This window comes from Misgurnus anguillicaudatus, chromosome 17 (genome assembly GCF_027580225.2).
Source record: "Misgurnus anguillicaudatus chromosome 17, ASM2758022v2, whole genome shotgun sequence".
Lineage (NCBI taxonomy): Eukaryota > Metazoa > Chordata > Actinopteri > Cypriniformes > Cobitidae > Misgurnus > Misgurnus anguillicaudatus.
In genome coordinates, this window is record NC_073353.2 from 30416179 (window position 1) to 30434327 (window position 18149).

An 18149-nucleotide genomic window follows, 5' to 3' on the forward strand; every position below is an offset into this window, starting at 1 on the left:
TTTATTTTTATAATTTATAGCAGCTCCTTACTAGTCAAGAAAGTTTAAATTTATTGTAAATTTAGATTGATTAAACTTAAGTGCAATACTGCACTTTTACAGTGTAGTTCTGAAAAAAGTGAAAATGTAGTTAAAACGTACATTTTTTAAAGGGGGGGGGGGTAATGCTATTTCATGTATTCTGACTTATTAACGCAGTTTAAGAGTTGTAACCCTCATGCTAAACATAAGCAAAGTGTCAAAAAAGCAGTTGAAACTCACGCCTCCTTTTATCTACAAGTTTTGGAAAGTTTTTTCCGAACAGGGGTATCCGTTACGACTGATTGACCCCATAGTCCTTTTATGGGCCTTTACCCCCAGAAAAGCATGCCTGCCCTGCACGTCAAGTGAGAGCGAGAACGGGCATTAGCATTGCTCCGTCGAAAAGAAGTCACCGGTATAACTCCACAGCACGCAACAACTTTTTTTAGCAAGATGGTTCGACAAAAGAAGTATGTTTTTGGATGTAAGGAGAAGAAAACCTTATTTAACTTTCCATGTCTTAAGACAACAGTGGATGCAGTTTGTTTTTCCTGGACAGCAACGTAATTGCGATGGGTTTATGTTTTCCCTGGCTGCATTTCGGAGAGGATTGCTTTACAAACAAGGCTCAGTTTGACGCCAGATTTGCTTGTTTACAACTGATGAAGCGGTCCCAACTTACTGTACTTTAAAAGACCCCGTTTATGAGTCGCAACCACAGGTGTAAGTAAATCAAAATCTCATGTGTTTTGTTTGCAATCTGCGCAAACATGTATGTAATGTAAACAACACAAACAACAGCAAACATTTTCCGCCTCCGTTGGCATTGCACTGCACTTACCTGTAAGATACTTAAACTTTTTAAACGAGCAAATTCAGAACGAACACATCAAGATTTACATCACTTTTTTTATTTAAATAGCGGATAAACAAACAAGGATTAATTTCCAGGTAGAGACGTCCTGCTATAGTCGTTGCTGCTGTTGTTCCTGTTGATCAATTACTGACTCAATATCCCATTCTGGATCATATGTGTATATGACTGTAAGTAGGGTGGCCATTCGTGCCAGTTCCGCCGGACGCGTCCCGAGCATGTTTTCGGGTGCGTTCTCCGGGGGTCGCGTTGCTTGATCGCATACGTCATCGAGGTTCTCAGATTTCAGTTAAAATACATTAGAAAATTAAGATTTATTTCTTTTAAGACATATAATCATTGTAGTTTCATTCTTACCTTGAAATGTAACGGTTGCTTTTCTGAAATTAAACCCGAAATATTAAACCTTGATGACGTGTGCGGTCGACCAGCGCGACTTCCGGGGGGCAAACCCGGGGGCATGTTCGGGACGTGTCGGGCGGAACTGGCGCGAATGGCCACCCTAACTGTAAGCCATAGTTATTTTGAAAAATTTTTTTAAGTTTGTTTGCATCGATCTCACACAAAAATCGCTGCAAAAGATGCTTTCCAACAGGTTTTATTGTAGTTTTTGTCCAACTCCATTGACTTGTATTAGATGTGCTGTGAGGTACGGTATTACTCCGCGCCCGGAACGTTGTTTGTATTCTTGCAATTGGCAAAGGCGTATTATCGCCACCACCTGGGCTGGAGTGTCTATTATTCAAACTCACAACGGAAGAATGTACGGGTGTGAGGCGTTTGGAAAAATAGGTCCACAAGTTTACAACGAACGGTAATGGAAAGCATCTTTTGCAGCGATTTTTATGTGAGCATATCAATGAACACTCCTGACCACTCGGTGAGTTTCACGAATCCTAACATGGTATCATAATGACATTTAAAAGGTGAAAGTCTAAGGAATTCACACTTTACCCGGTGAAACAAACTTGTTTAAGGATTTTAGGAGAGATAGCAGAAATGCCTTAAACCAAGGGTATTAAATCACCAGAATGGGGACAATGTTCCCACCGTACACCACAAAAGCACAAACACCCATCTACCATAGTTGTGCAGGGTCACCCATTGCACTGAATGGGCCCCCTTTCTCCAGCTTTTGGGGGCTTCACCAACAACACCATCAATGGGAATAGTGTTCCTCCCCCACAATAGGCAAATCAACTGTGGGAGCATTTTGGTCTCTACCCATTTTCCCTTCTCCTCATTGAAGCCTCCTTCGAGCGAACAATGCCAAAGAAAAGATGCATGCCTTCACGTCCGCTTACATACAACTGCATCCCTCTTTTGACAGCGGGGCGGAGAACACCAGCTTTACTTTAATATTCAAGTATAATGGCGCATTCACTCAACCAAAAACACAAACATTACTTGAAGCATATGATCCTTACTGTAGAGCATCTAAACATGCTTTCCATTCACTGAGAACATTTCGACGCCATTTTTTGTCTGTTGGGAAAATTTCTTCCCGTCTTTTTTGGAATGTGGAAGTAGTGCGAAGCATGAAGTATTGCATTCACTTAATTAGAAGCCACACAAGAGTGAGCAATGCGTCTCGCTCGATTTGTGTAGAAACATCTCCATGACAACACGAGACGTAATTGTCGGTTCGGAGGCTTAATTGTTTGTTTTATTTCAGCTGTCGTCTGTCTGCGAGACATTATAAAAAAAGCAGATACAAACGTGTTGACAAGATAAGACTCCAGACAAATTGAGCAACTTCAATCACATCAAGTATTAATTAGGGCTGCAGACAGTCAGCCATATCACCGATCTCACATTTCACTGGAGTAGTGCATAACCATCCATCCACACTGGGTTTTCTAACATTCCCAGGGTTGTGCTTTGGACAACCGGGCATTTAAAACAATAGTATTAAATTGAATGAACAAAGAGGATAACATCCATCTATTTTTTTCTGCTCTCAAAACTGATCGGGGAATACGTTTCATTCAAACCCATCAGCCCTCCCCCATTACAAACAAAAGTTAGTAGGGCGTTCCTACAATATTCTTGAGAAGCAGCCAATGGCCGCCAAATTCTTTCAGTTCTACCCCTTGATAACAAGAATAATAATGAAGTTAAAAAGAAACAATTCACATCAATGAGGCATCAAAACATCCTAAAAACCTTTATTTGCGTTCAGAGACAGCCTGGGAACGACACAAGCTACCTTTGCTCTTTACAGCCCCATGTGCTCAGGATATACTGCATTTCCACGTGACAAGCCACAGATGTTAGCTAAACTGCGATTATTCTTTAGATCTAGATATAAATGCTGAAATGTGGGCGATGATGAATGAAGCTATTAGCGTTAATCTCCAACAGTTTTAATTGTAACTCTGGCACATCTGGAAGATCATTTAGTCTTTATTATTAAATGAGAGGCTGTGCTATTTTTCTTGCTTTATTAATAAATCAATATTGATAAATGCTAAATTATTATTTAGGGATCAGGCGCTGTGTCGACTGTGCGTACTGTGACAATACATACTGAACTAGATGAAGTACTGCTTTACTGTTAAAACTGTACATTCTAGCATTTATGGGTGCATGTATGAATACTTTGGAAATACGGCATCCACCATGTTTTTATTGTCATGTGACCTGTATGTCCTTTGACCTATGACGTAATCAGAACAACCACAACCATAGATTCAATCACAAGAAATACATTTCTTGGTTCATAGATATCCAGTCATTTGTTATATTCACTTTTTTAGTTTGACTGCTCCTCAGCTCGCCTGACTTCACGGCATTGGTGTTTTCGACTTTGTAATTTGAATAGAGGCGTGTTACCACTTTCGGACATTTTTTAATGTGACGATGCCTCTACTTCTGACTTAAAGAGCACCTATTTCATTGCTTAAAAAAAATGTATTTTGTGTATTTGGTATAATACAATGTGTTTGCGTGGTTTATGGTAAAAAACACTTTTTCATTTTTGTAGCTCCAGATATCCCTGTCTTCCCGAAACGCATTGATTTTGTACAAAGCTTGTAACAAGCAGCCCTATCGGTTGTGTCACAAAATATATATAAGGGGTCAGATTTTACTGTGTGAGATTAAAAGAGTTAAAATGATGAGACAAACAAGTGTAATCAACTTAAATAAGTGTATTTACAAACACAAGACTAAAAACAACACACTAAAAACTCAAGACTGTTAAAAGAAAGGAATATAAAAACCAAACCTAAAACAATCTAAAAGTCCAAGTGTGCTAAAAGTCCAAGTGTTTAAAGTGTCCTCCAGTGTATATACAATTGATGTGAAATCCACAAAACGTGTCTTGAAAGGTAAGTCCACAATGAAAGGTAACTCCACCATCCAGCAACAGTTTTAGCTTTAGCATATGCTAACATTGTGCTTCTGCTGCTTTCTTTTATACTGGCATTGTTTACTGTCATGTGATTACTCACATGACAGGCCGCCCAAACAAAATAAAAGACATAAACACATAAAATAGCAAAAGGAATAAAATGGCTAAGCAAACATGTAAAACCTATTTAAAACTCAAATATACATAAAACCACAATATAATGTATAAAATGAGCGGTACAACATGTTTCTTGTGTGACGGTGTCACAAGCTTATCGATCTGAAAGCGCTGTGTCCCTGATTGGGCTAACCTGTACGTTGTGATTGGCCTGAATACCTCTGACATCAGAAATATGACGCTCCTTACCATGTTTGAAAGATTCGCTCACAACGCAATGCTAACAGGACTTAACTTACAGGCTGTGAGTCCAAGCGGAAGGAATTATGATAATGTCGATCTTTTCCACTTCAACAAGCCCAGGAAGTAAACTGTTGCCTACAATCCGTGTGTTTGTTGTAGTCCAAGAAAAGAGATTTACGTTGGAGACGATAACTCGCGTCATCGTGTACTTTGGGGTTTGTACCTTTTGCACATCGTTAACATGTACTAATCAAGGGACAACCTTCCGATCTCTCTGATGAAGCCAATATGGAAGTGTTATAAACTGCAATTTATCGACTGTCCACTAGAGGCTGGTTCCAAAAGGGAGTCAATTCCCATAGGCATCCATGTTAAGAGCAGAAAAAATATGTTTACAGCCTGGTACAAAAATAGTTTTTGGTCAGTCGATTTAGCCCTTCATGACAACTGTGAGGAGGTGAATTTTTTTGTAACTCATCCGTTTAAATTATATTAAGCCTTTAAGTTTTGCATAATTAAGGGCGTGGTCACTTGAGTGACGGTTGAACAGCCACTGCTGTCACTAGAGTCGAGCTAGGCGGGCGTGGTTTTAGCAACCAGCCATCTCAGCTTCATCCACGTCCCGCCTTTTACCCATTTTCAGATATCTGCGAGTGATGCGTGATAACGCGCGGACAAAATGGCGACGGCAGGCACCACCTACTTTAAGCTTCAAAAACGATCTTCAGAAACCTATGGTGACGTCACAAACACTACGTCCATATTTTTTACAGTCTATGGTACTAATACACACTTCACACCAAAGGAAATGTAAAATAGTGAATGGGACAATAGGTGCTCTTTAAAGTATCCAGGTACTTATCATCTACTGTTTTTTTTAATTATGAATTCTGACATACTATTCACATCTTCTCTACTACTATATGGTAGGAAAGTAAACGGTTTGAAAACAGTGAGGGTTTAGGCAAGGACATTTTATAAGTTCCTAAATATTAGTATTAAAACAGGTCGTTGCAATTAAAATTTGCAGTCTAATTTGAAATCACTCATATTGAAGTACGCTAAATGTAATAAAACAAAAACAGTTTATTTTTACCTCATGCACAGCTTTTATCTAATTAGAAAAAGCTTTTTAAAAAGCTGTCTGCAGATATGTTAAAAGACTCAAGCTAAGTGTCAGGTCAGATGGGTCAATGTGTGCTGGCGGCTGCTCGTAACCTTCTTGTTACCTTACACTTGTCGAAAGTGCTTTAAACACAGAGCACTGTGAATTCAAATTTAACAGCAAGAAAGACATTATCATAGATCAAGATTCGCACGCTGAAAAGTTAAACATGCCATTACTTCCCCCAAAAGAGAATAAACTAAATGATGACGACCCACAAATGGATCTTAAACTACCTTTACTGAGACGCTTGGGCATGCAGAATAGCTGATACAATACATATTATCAGAATAGATCTCATTAGGATAATTCAGTGAGACAAACGTTGTGTGCCTAAAGCAGATTTGAAAATCTTATAACACATATAAGTCTTAAAAAAAGCTTCTGGATAGATTGCTAAATTAAGGTTTAAAATTGTATTGCAAGCATAAAGAAACCTCTGTCAGCTTAAAAGAAACATTTATCAAGTTCTCTGGCATTACACCTGGAGTCTATGGTGTCTTTAAAAGCTCAGTTACCCTCACTAACCCCCGATACAGGGCAGAAGAACGCTTGGCACTGTTACTCTATTCCATGCAGTCATATCTTCTGCCAGTCAGATCAAGTTCATACCCATTAAACTTTCATTCACACTCTTTCCTTTCGAATGACAGCTCAGAATCAGAAATAATTCAGACTGCACATCTAACGTATGCGCCGCTGAAACTTTGATAAGGCTACCAAGTCATCGACTCCCGAGATCTAAAATTATTTATGCTGATCTCTTTCTATTTACTGGTCTTGTTACCACAGACGTCACTCACTGTGGATGTTTGTAACCATGTGTCTGGAGTACTTGAGCCTTTGTGAGAATGTCTACAGTGCAGCCTCAAGATCTCATAAGATTATTACTGATGAAAACCTGCTTTGCATTTGAAAAGAAGGGCCGCAAGTACCATGAAAACACATGAATCGTCCGCCACATGCAATGATGGCGGTGGTGGTGGGGATATGAATATTAATATTCGTGCACAAAAGCCTTACTCGACCTGTAAACAAATGAACCCCTTGGTTGAGAGAGACGTTCACGAGCGGTCTCGGGCACACGTAAACATACACAATAGATCCAGACTTAATTACATCCTTCATCACATGAATGATTCAAATCTACTGCAATGTGTCAGACCCCTGAAAGGAAGTCATAATATGAATATAAGGACACCCTTGAGCTTCTTTATTATTCTCTTGGACTTGACTTTGAAAAGAGCTAAAGAAATGCACCTAAGGGAACCGTGATCAAAAACTAAACCTCATTAATACACAATGGACATGCTTGTGCTCTATACACGTAGCTGCACACTTCAGCTAAACAAACCTAACGTATATATGCCGTTTCAAGAGGCTTCTATGTAAACCTCACGGTGAGCAATGTTTAAACAGGAGTAAGTGGATGGAAGGTGCTTGACTATAATATGTAAGTGATAAGCTTGGGGAAAGATCATAGGACCACCCTGAGAATACTAAAGCTAGTTCAGCAGACCTAATTTATTTCCACTTTAAATTGCAAACAACAAGGTCTTGGGTTAAAAAATAAGGGAAGATCACACCGCAAAAAATTACTTTAATATTTTTTAAGTACAAATATCAAAAAATTCTTAAATCAAGATGCATTTTCTTGATGAGCAAAATAACCTGAGAAAATAAGTCTGATTTTCAGACAAAAATATTAAATTTAAGTAAATTTGTGCATAAAACAAGCAAATAAATCTGCCACTAAACCTGTATGAATGTCTTTTTTCTGATGAACACAAAAGAAGATATTTTGAGAAATGATAGTAAACACACAGCAGTAAGGGACCATAGACTTCCATAGTAGGAATAAAAATATGATGGAATTTAATGGGTACTGTCAACTGTGTGCTTACCATCATTTATCAAAATATTTTCTAATGTTGCGTTTACACCAGCCACGGTAGAGGCGACAAAAACACGCTATTCACATTTGAGTTCACACGCTTCATTCATGCGTGAAAGCCGCGCATGAAATTCTAGTCATTCGAGAAATTTATGCGGAAATTCACTTCATGGGAGGGGCTTCTGCGACTCCGCGGACTCTCGGCCACTCCGCTCGCTTCCTGTAATCACGTCACTACTACAGCAAGGTCCTGATTGGTTAACGCAGCGCGGAAATCCATCAAAGTTCAGATTTTTCAGCTTGCGCGTTTCCCGCTCCACCCGCGACGTGCGTACCGCACCGCAGGATAATAATCCGCGTGTAATCACGTCTTTGCATTGACTTAACACATAAATAACCCGCGCTTGCCGCCATCTACCGCAGCTGGTGTAAACGCAGCATTAGTCATTTTTATCACAATACTTCCAAAATATTTTTTCCTACTATGGAAGTCAATGGTCACTTACTGCTGTGTGTTTACCATCATTTCTCAAATATCTTTTTTGTGTTCATAAGAAGAAGAAAAAAACAAGAGGATGAGTAAATGATGACAGAATTTTCATTTTAAAGTAAACTATCCCTTTAATTTAAGCAAAATTCAAGAATAATTGCCTTACCCCATTGGCAGCGCTTTTTTTCTTGTTTTAAGCACAAATTCACTTAAATTTGAAGTTTTTTTTTTGTCTAAAACCAGACTTATTTTTAGATATTTGTCCTGAAAACAAGACAAAAATTAAGAAAGTGTTTTTTGCAGACTTTCTTTAACAAAAACAAGGGTAAAATTAGGTCCAGGATTTCAAAGCAAGCTGTATGAATGTGTTCCCAGTGGAGCTATGCCATGTTTCTTTAGTGAATATTGGACCTAGATCCATAATGATGTATACTTAGCAGCTATACAAGGTTTTGAAGTAATTCCTCACTGATATGATCAGTCTTAAAGCACACCCTCGTGTTCCAGAATAGCATTTGAACTTACAAATCTTGATCATTTAAAGCTTTCATGTATCATTTATTCTTACTGAGCCAATGATGTGAAATCTAAAGGTTGGAGCACATTCAGACAGCTTGAGCAGTTTGTGTCTTTCATGGGCATTTTTACTTAAAATGTGTCCAATTTTGTTCCTTAAAGATATCAATTTATGCAGGGTTTAGTTTCAACCATAAAATAATGTGCCTACCCATAGCCTACTTTACAGGTGAACCAAATTACCTTGTTTAGCCGTTTCAGGTATATTTGTAAGTTAAGGCAAAACTCTCCTCTAAGGCACATCTATATGATTGAAAATATCTTATTTATTTTGACAAGCTAATAGAAAAATATATTTTTGTATAGGTTTGTCTGTCATACTCTCTTGCTTTGGTGTGATTTGGCTACGAGACTCGACACTGCCCCCTATTGCTTAAGAGCGAGTATTGCAGTCTGTCTACAGTGTACACCTGCACTCCGATTCGCAGACAACTTGACCATCATGAACAATAAATATATTATTTCGCTTTCAAATCATCGTGGGGTGAAATTATACGAGGAAAATAAAAACAAATGACATGTTTACAGTTTAAAACGACCAGGTTTTCACATTCACCAAGACAACATTTAGAAAAACTGAGAGAGACAAAGCCAAGCCACTGATTTTAGCTCACAAAGAAAATCAAAAAGGATGAGAATGGACAGGTTACAACTGTCTGATATAGAAAATACAAGCAATGTTATCAAATTCAATTAAAGAAGAGATAGAGGGGAAAATCAAACGTGTCAGATGTTGTTGACCACTGAAAAAAGTGGAGAAAAAAATCAATATGACAATTGTATTGACAGTAGTGCATGTTGAATATAATGTTACACAGATTCATATGTACAAGCATATACGTGAATGCTCACAATACTGATGTCTGTAAAAGCCAAACATATCTACAGTATCAAACATCTCTATATTTTATCTGATAATGCTTATAACTTCCCACAAACACAAAGATATAGAAAGCCAATATTACATCGTTCGTTCACAACATAATGTGCAAAAGTACATAGGCTAATTCTCCTGTGAAAAAAATCTTTGAAAATGAACCCCTATGTGTCAAGAAATATAGGCTACAGCAAGTGATAAGTAGATAGCGAGAAGTAAAACTGCTTCAGAGAGCTTCGGATGGCGTACGATACAAATCCAAAGCAAAATTCCTCGGATCCTGGATAGGACGTGAGCTGCGAGTAAATCCGTGTCAGGATAAAGGAATACCGTACTGTACTGGTTAGTGCTGGTTAACGCAAATGTTTATCCTTTGTTTGGATAAAAAGTTTACATATTTGCAATGTTTACATAAACATTCCTAATACGGGGCTTGTTTATTAAGGTTTAAGATAATATGCGTTCATGATGTAATGATGCCTTTAATAATAATCCAAAAAACGAAATCCTCAAATACATTAAAACTTTTTAGTTTTTAATTAAAGTAAATTCACGAATAAATAAAGAAATGTTTTGCATTGAATTGAACGAAAGAATGATTCACAAAACATGAATCATATGAATATGAACAAATCCAAAAAGCTAATGTGAAAGACACATCACAGTGAACATATCGCATCTCCAGATGTAAATGTCGGATGAGTTTATTCTATCATCAGGACACATAACTTTGAAAGTACTTCACAGTCTCATCCCACTCCAAAAACGTTTTAAAAATAACCAGATAGACAGGTGTAGCAAGTAAACGAGAGGGGTTTTACCTTCGGATGTCCTGATGCAGTGAAGAAAAGTGTATCGTATATAAAACGCAACGCGTAAAGCGCAATCTCCGCTTTCCGTATCTCCTGTGCTGTATCCCTTTTCTGTGAATGACTTCCACTGAGAGACCTGCAGCTGCTTTACTGCGCTGTGCTGGAGAGAGGCGGCTACTACACAAGAGCACACGAAATTAAAACGAATAGGGGTGGCAACTCTAGAATGAACATCTAATATTTTCATCAGAAGATACAAAAACATGTGAGGTTCGTGTGATAGCAACTAGTTTGTGTATTAGCAACTAGTCTGTTGAACTATTACAAATGAACAACATTACATGTTTTGGGGATTCAGCAACACCCCTATATTCAGTTGAATGGTTTGTCCCTAGAATCTGTGAGGTACCATGGCAATCAATTAACCGTTTGGAGTGTTAGCTCACAAGTGTTACAACCAAGACCACACTAATGTGCCATATAGTTCTCAAATGATTTTATAATTTTCAGTTTAGTTAATCAATATACGCTTTACAAAGTGTACTGTGCTATACCATGGTACAGTGATGCCATTAGTAATAAAAAAGTACTTTATTTTCGTTATAATGATTACCATATCAGACCAGAATGGTAGCCTATACTCAGACTAGTCGTGGCAGACTACTCAGGGGTATGGTGCATGCAAAAACATATGGCACTTTTATTTTGGAGAAGAAATCGACAAATCTCTTAAAATTAAAAATGTTATTTTTGACAGATGTCAAGATGTTACACTTTATATAGATTATATGTAAATATCAGTGGACATTTAAATAGTGTTTTTGAAAATAAAGGTTGCCTGCTAAAACTTTTTGTCTTATTTGAAAAGCTATGATAGCCTATCACATATTGTCCAAACACGGTTTATGGTAATGGTAAAGCATCTTGGCAATGTTCTGACTAAACACAGTTAAAACAGTGGCACCACTGTCACATCCAGGTGGTGGCAGTGACAGATCAGTGTGTCTGACATGACCAAATATCACACAATAACTGTAAAATAAGTGTATTATAAATACAAATGTTTGTGAAACAGTGTAACAGTACTGAGGAACTTACCTTTGAACGATCTGAAAAAAATAAATTTGTCAAATTTAGAGCAGCAAATAGTTTTTTGAATTTACTTGGCATATTTTGCTAGTGTTACTTGATTATTATAAATAAAAAATATATCCATTTATTAAGCATTCATTTATCATGTTGTCATTTTGTTGTTGCTGCTGTCGTAATCCTGCTGTTGTATCTTGTATAGATATTTCCCTAATTCATGAATTCCTTAAAGGTCATATATTTTTTTAAATCTTATTATCTTATACGGTAAGTTTTACATTCATAAATGCAATTGGGCTCGGAATAAGCCCAATATTACCCAATTTAAGGTTCAGATGAAGATTTATTTTAAAACATTGAAAGGACTTTCAAACCCTAAAGCTAAGACTATTGCATCTTACAATGCGTTAAATTCCTCATTTTGAAAGAATTATATTGTATACCCTTTTTATTTTTTATTTATTTTTTCTCTTTTTTCCTTAAAGTGTATTTCTTTTACTTTAAATGTTATTTGTTATCCTTTATGCTAACAATGGTGCTACATGATGCTTTGATTGTGCAATTGTTTTGATACAAAATAAAGCACAAAAAAAACAATTCAAAATTATGTTAAAAACGTCGTTGTTCAAAACAACAAAAAAATTATTTCCCTAATTCATCCGTGTTATAAACGTCATTGTTACCACTATGTGATTTATTGCTTTTGTTTAATTTGCATAACGCTCTACAACATTACTGACTGATTTACATATCCAACACGCTTGAACGCACACTTACAAGTATGTAAATCACAGACATGCAAACTTTACGACAAATAAGTGTCGTTTTACGCTAAACTACATTTCCCATGATGCGTTGCGTTCCTCAGGGATCGGAGGAAAATGGATTGCGCATGCGCAGACAGACGTGGCAGCGGCATCATGGCTTCTGGGAACCGATACGGGAGACATAGGATACAGATCGAAATGTTCATTTTATTAACGTTGGTGAGTCTTTCCACATAAATGTATGGGTTTATATGATCATTTATACGAAAGTAGCTCGTCGGGTAGTTGTTGTATATTTGGCGTTATACGAAAACGAAACAAAAGGGAATGATCTTCTATCTCCCTTGCAGCCGTGGCTTAAAGTTGACAGGAGATCACACACAGGCACACACACACTTAAGATCAATCAGATAATTCAGTCTCATTCATTATAGTTTTAGCAGGTCTTGTTTTTTGGTACAATACGATTGACACAAGGGAGCACTGTCTGCTGATCTGTGATTTGCATCTTTGTAAATGCTCCTATAAAATGTTATGTCAGACGTGCTTTTAAACTATTTCCAACATCCATTAGGACAATTAACCCTTTTTTTAATTATTAAAATATAGTAACCATGTTTTTGTTCAGATTGATTACCATTTGTATAGTTTAACTACAGTTATCATTTGGTTATTGCAGAGAGACCATTGTAAATGTGTGGTTACTATAGTATGATTTTACAACAGATTATATAGTAAACAATGGTTACTGTAGTAAACCATGGTACATGATGAACCAGTGTTTGACACGATGCCACATGCATATAACTCATGCAACTGAATTGTTTTTAAATATATTTTATTTTAGAGCTAGGGTTAAATGACATTTACTGATAATTTTTGTGTTATTTTGTAGACTTGCACGTTTTTCTTTGGTTAACAGTGCAGAAATGAGCTTGTAATGCTTAGTTGTCATGAAACCCACTTCATTTGCTTTAGTTTAAAGTGCACCCCCCTCCCCAGTCTCACAATTTTTTTTAAAGACTCAAAAAAAAAATATGCATAATGCACACAACATCATGACAAATAGTGGGTCTGCCACGTCAGTCAACTTTCGTAATGCAGGAGCTTTCGTGTCTCACATCCTGTTTTGTGCCTGCCATAGCAAACAAAGGTACTCTCCCTGACTGTATGGACTTTGTCATGGTTGGGCGGTGGGCAGAAACCACTTTCTGTTATCTGTTCTTCCTTCAATCCCTCCCGCTTGTCAGAGCAAATTATAAAATCTCCTAATTGTGATTACAGGCATCCAGGTATCTCGTACACCTAACGCCCCACATCCATTTGGATGGAGATACTGTCACTACCCGTTGTGGTAAACTACAGCGAGTAATTGAACTTGGCTGTCTGGGACGGTGTGTGGGCACGTTTGACTCATAGATCCATTGAAAATTTTCGTGTGGACTCAATTCTGTGTATTTGTGAATTATGCACGATTCATGACAGCTTTGCAGATTCACAGCCCCTCGTGTTGTTCGGCTCAGCAGGTTGAAGCAGGGTGTTTGGCTAAAAGCTGTTTGTGATGAATCTGTGAGGCACTAAAAGTGAAAATGAGATGCTGTTTTTTATGCAGAATTGTGATGTATGCATAGCGCATGCTGATTAAGCAAGATGTTTTTGCGATGATGTGTACGATAGATCATTTTTAGTGTTTAAGTATTGTCCATGCTGTGCAAAATGTTTCCCATGCTGTGCAGAGTTGCGAGGTGTCCTTGTCTGAAAGATTACAGGGACAAGAACATACTAATTAAATTGATAAACTATATTCAGTGTTATTTAGAGCTTTAAATATATTAAACATTTCAAGTAAGTCTTCTATATAATACCAACACATATCCTATTGTCACCTAATTGTAATAGTGTGCACACGAAAAACTCATTTAATTATTTTAAAATTTTGAGTATAGAAAGTCAATGCAAAGATGCAAATTTCGTCAATGTGATTGCCTCGAATGCACCATATTTGCCCCAATTGCGTCTTCCAAAGCGCTTGCGGACACGTTCGGTTGTATCAGAAAGTGGAAGAGAGTATTATAGCCATTTGTGGGTGCCTCGATTTTTTCCAGTGTATTTGAGACTTCCACAACAGGTACAGAGCAGTAGTAGTTATTTAGCATGGTTGAAAAATGGCAGAAAGAGATGTTGTTGTTGTTTATCGCGCAAATGTTGTTTTTAAGTAACCCACGAGTAACACAATGCAAAATAATGGCAAGAAAAAGTATATGAACCTTTTTGAATGCACATCGTTTGGAAAGAATTTGATCCCATTCTTCCTGGCAGAACTGCTTTAGCTGTGTCATATTTATTGGACGTCCCATGTAGCTTGGTTCTACCAGACTCTCATACATTTCATTTGTACAGAGAGTCTGGCCTCCATTGAGTAACATTTACTTCCTTGTAGGTGGGTTCTCTGTTAAAGTTTAACACTATCTGCCCAGAGTCACTCAGGATCTGCCATAGGCAACCGCTAACGTGTGGTCGTGACGTATATCATGCGCCGAAACCATCCGGAACCGAAAAGTCAGAATGATTAGACCAACAAAACTTTTCAAACATTGTTCTTGCTCCGGCTTTAACTTCTGTATATTCGGCAGTTTTGCAACAATGGACCGAATAGCTTTTATCACGTCTTTCTCTGCTGCTATTACTGAACTACAACTCAAACTGATGCACAACATCGATGTCACCGTTCTCAGCCACTCCCTCTGTTCGGTGATTGGTCCTAAAAAATTTGATTTCTCGAAACGCTAGAATAGACCGAAATCCCAGACGTAGTACAAAAGGAAAATAAAATTGAACGGAAATGCGTAGGAGGGCGCAGCCAGGCTAATGTGTATGGCCCTCTCCAAATCAATCCATAGCATCTCTATTGGGTTGAGGTCTGGGCTCTGACTTGGCCACTCCAAAAGGCGTTTTTTGATTTTTTTTTGAAGCCATTCTGTTGTGGACTTGCTTCTGTGTTTTGAGTCGTTGTCCTGTTGCATTACCCACCTTCTACATAGTTGCAGCTGGAATATACAGACATTCTCATATTATCCTGAAGAATTGTCTGATATACTTGGGAATTCATCTTCCCTCAATGATTGCAAGCTGGCCGAAATCATGATGTTTCCTCCACCATACTTATTGTTGGGATGATGTTTTCATGATGATATGCCGTACCCTTTCTATGGCAGATGTAGCGCTGTGCGTTTTTTCATTTCGTTCAATCTTAGTTTCATCAGTTCACAAAACATTTTGCCAGTACCGCTGTGGAGTGTCAATTTGCTCTTTTGCAAACTTCAGGCGTGCAGCAATGTTCTTTTTAGTAAGAAGTGGTGTCCGGCCATTGATTACCTGCTTGTTCAGTGTTTTACGTATTGTAGACTCATGAACAGAGATGTTAGCAAGTTCCAATGATGCCTTCAAATCTTTGGCTGTCATTCAGGGTTGTTTCTTTACCTCATTGGCGAGTCTTTGTTGTGCTCTTGGTGTCTTTATGACTGGTGGGTCCACTTCTTTGTTATAGGAGCAACAGCCCCAAGCGTCCCAATTTGTAGATCGTTTGCCTAACTCTAGACTGGTGAATTTCTAATGCTGCGTTTACACCAGGCGCGGATCGCGGCGTGGTAGATGCAATTCCGCATCATTCGCATGTCTAGTTCGCGCGAATGATGCAAATTGAGCGTATGCCGTGGTACGCACGAATGGTGCTGTTTGTGCATTTTGCGTTTTACGCAAATTTGCGGTTGACGCCCGAGTTAAAATTTTTTAACTTTGGTGGATTTTCGTGCTACGTAAAGCCCGACCCGGAGTCACTCATTCAGCATGAAGGCTTGATATTGCCCGTGAGCAGTCACCCGGAGCTATACGAAGTTCTTATTTCTATAGAGAAAGGAATAAAAAGGACCTCGCTTGGAAGAGTCTCAGTGAGGACATTGGGCAACCTGGTAAGTTGTAAATACACATTTCACTTTTAAGTCACGTGACGTTTATCAACCAGGGCCATTTATTTTCCCCCGATAGTAAGGTGACTTAACACAAACCGTTTACTCTCTTGATAAATGCACAATCAACATCAGCCATCCTGCAAACAGACAACCGCATAGCACTTGCGCCTCCCACAAGAAGTGGAATTAGCCTCTGATGCATGTCAAATGCTTGCTTTTTCTGCGCGTCTACTTCGCTCTAGACACGCGAATGCATTCAAACTGTTCAAGCAGCAAACTAGGCGCGGTAGACGATCTTAAAGAGACTCCAAGTGCGCTAAAAAACCCTCTAATTAGCCTGACTCTCTTTTTTGAGGTCATGAACTCAAGGGTTCACATACTTTTTCAACAAGCACTATGAGTTTTTCTGGTTGTTCTCAATAAAGACATGAAAGATCAGATTTTTTTGTGTTATTATTTTTAAACACATTATGTTTGTCAAGACCCTTGACTTCGATGAAGATCACATTTTATAACAAATTTATTCAGAACACTATGAAACTCCAAATGGTTCACATACTTTTTCTTGCCACTGTATGTGCAAACAACTTGTGAAAGTGGATGTTGCATAATATGGGCCTTTTAAATTTTCTTGTATAAATAAAAGAGGCTCAGACATTCTGCCTAACAAAATTGAATATTAAAACATCTTACGGAGTTTTCTTTGTCTTTGGCTTGATGTCTGGAAACACTATGTAAGGTTTAGCTGTAAAGCTCTTTTTAAGCAATGTCTTTTCAAAAGCGCTATATATACAAAATAAACTTGATTTGACTTGACGGTCATTTCACGGAAGAATGAAATTAACGCCGGGTCATAAAAGCATGAGGGTGAGTAAATGATGATTTGTATCTTCTGGGTGAATTATATTTTAATGTCAACTCTGGCCTTGATATAACCAAAAACATTAAATGTTTTAGGTTTTTAACTATAACGCACGCACTAACCTGCAACTATGCTTGCTCTTGAAATTTCAAATTTTACATTAAAATCCCAATTTCCTCACTATATTCCTTTTCTCGTGTCTGCTAAGAACGTCATGGGGAGGAAGAAACCTAATTTTGTGAAAACAAAATAATTTCACTTTCCTGCCTGTGCTGTGATTTGTGTCATATTTATCTATTGCAGAATGTTTATTTGCAAGTTAATGATTTGCAGATTCTCCCAATTCCACGAGGAGTTCCTTCAGAAAGTCTCAATAAAGAGACTCAGCTAGGATGAGACAGAAAATTTGTGTTTCTCCATCAACCATGTACCTTCACTGCATGTTCTCCATACTCCCTCGAGTCATAGCTGCTCATCAGATGAACAGCATGCGGTTTCTTCAGCCTGTTCTCTTTACTTAGCATTGATCGACGTGAAACGATCAAGCCTGTCCCTCAATGCTGTTCGGCGAATGATAATAACAACGACAGTTTTGTGAAAGAGCTTGCATTGTTCGGATAATGTCCACGTCGAAGACGAACGATCGGGGAAAGCCAAATGGAAGTCTTTGTAACAGGTACAGAACATGATGATTGCCACACAGTAATGGGCTCGTCCTATTGGTCGACTGTCAGGTATGGACTGAATGTTTGGAGGATACGTGGTACACCAAACAGGGTCAGAATACTGATGTGAATAGACATTGTACAGTGACTCTTTTTTCCCCTCTGAATAGGCTTGAATGGTGCGGTTGTCTCTTTGCTGGAGCTGTATGTTATCCGTTTAAAAGATGGGTAGTTTTAGAAAAGATAAAACCGCTTTTATAATGTCACAGCATTTGACTGTAGTTTTATGCTTTTATGGATTATGGGGTCATTAAGAACTAAAATGTGAGTTTAATGGTACTTTTGCTTGATTACTGTAGATTGAGATCTATAGA

The 18149-nt window shown here is 38.0% G+C and overlaps 2 protein-coding genes across 4 annotated transcripts in view; one reads left to right on the forward strand and one right to left on the reverse strand.

Annotated features, from left to right (window-relative positions):
- Window positions 1-10589, reverse strand: part of sema5ba (sema domain, seven thrombospondin repeats (type 1 and type 1-like), transmembrane domain (TM) and short cytoplasmic domain, (semaphorin) 5Ba) — a 215993-nt gene extending 205404 nt beyond the window's left edge. For all 3 annotated transcript variants that reach the window (XM_055214584.2, XM_055214581.2, XM_055214582.2), the window contains exon 1: window positions 10434-10589. The gene's annotated coding sequence lies outside the window, so the exon portion shown is untranslated. The remainder of the gene's footprint in view (window positions 1-10433) is intronic.
- A 1757-nt stretch (window positions 10590-12346) lies between these two features.
- Window positions 12347-18149, forward strand: part of pdia5 (protein disulfide isomerase family A, member 5) — an 88285-nt gene continuing 82482 nt past the window's right edge. Inside the window, exon 1 of the mRNA XM_055214859.2 lies at window positions 12347-12499. Within this exon, the coding sequence (XP_055070834.2) occupies window positions 12395-12499 (105 nt within the window). The 5' untranslated portion in view covers window positions 12347-12394. The remainder of the gene's footprint in view (window positions 12500-18149) is intronic.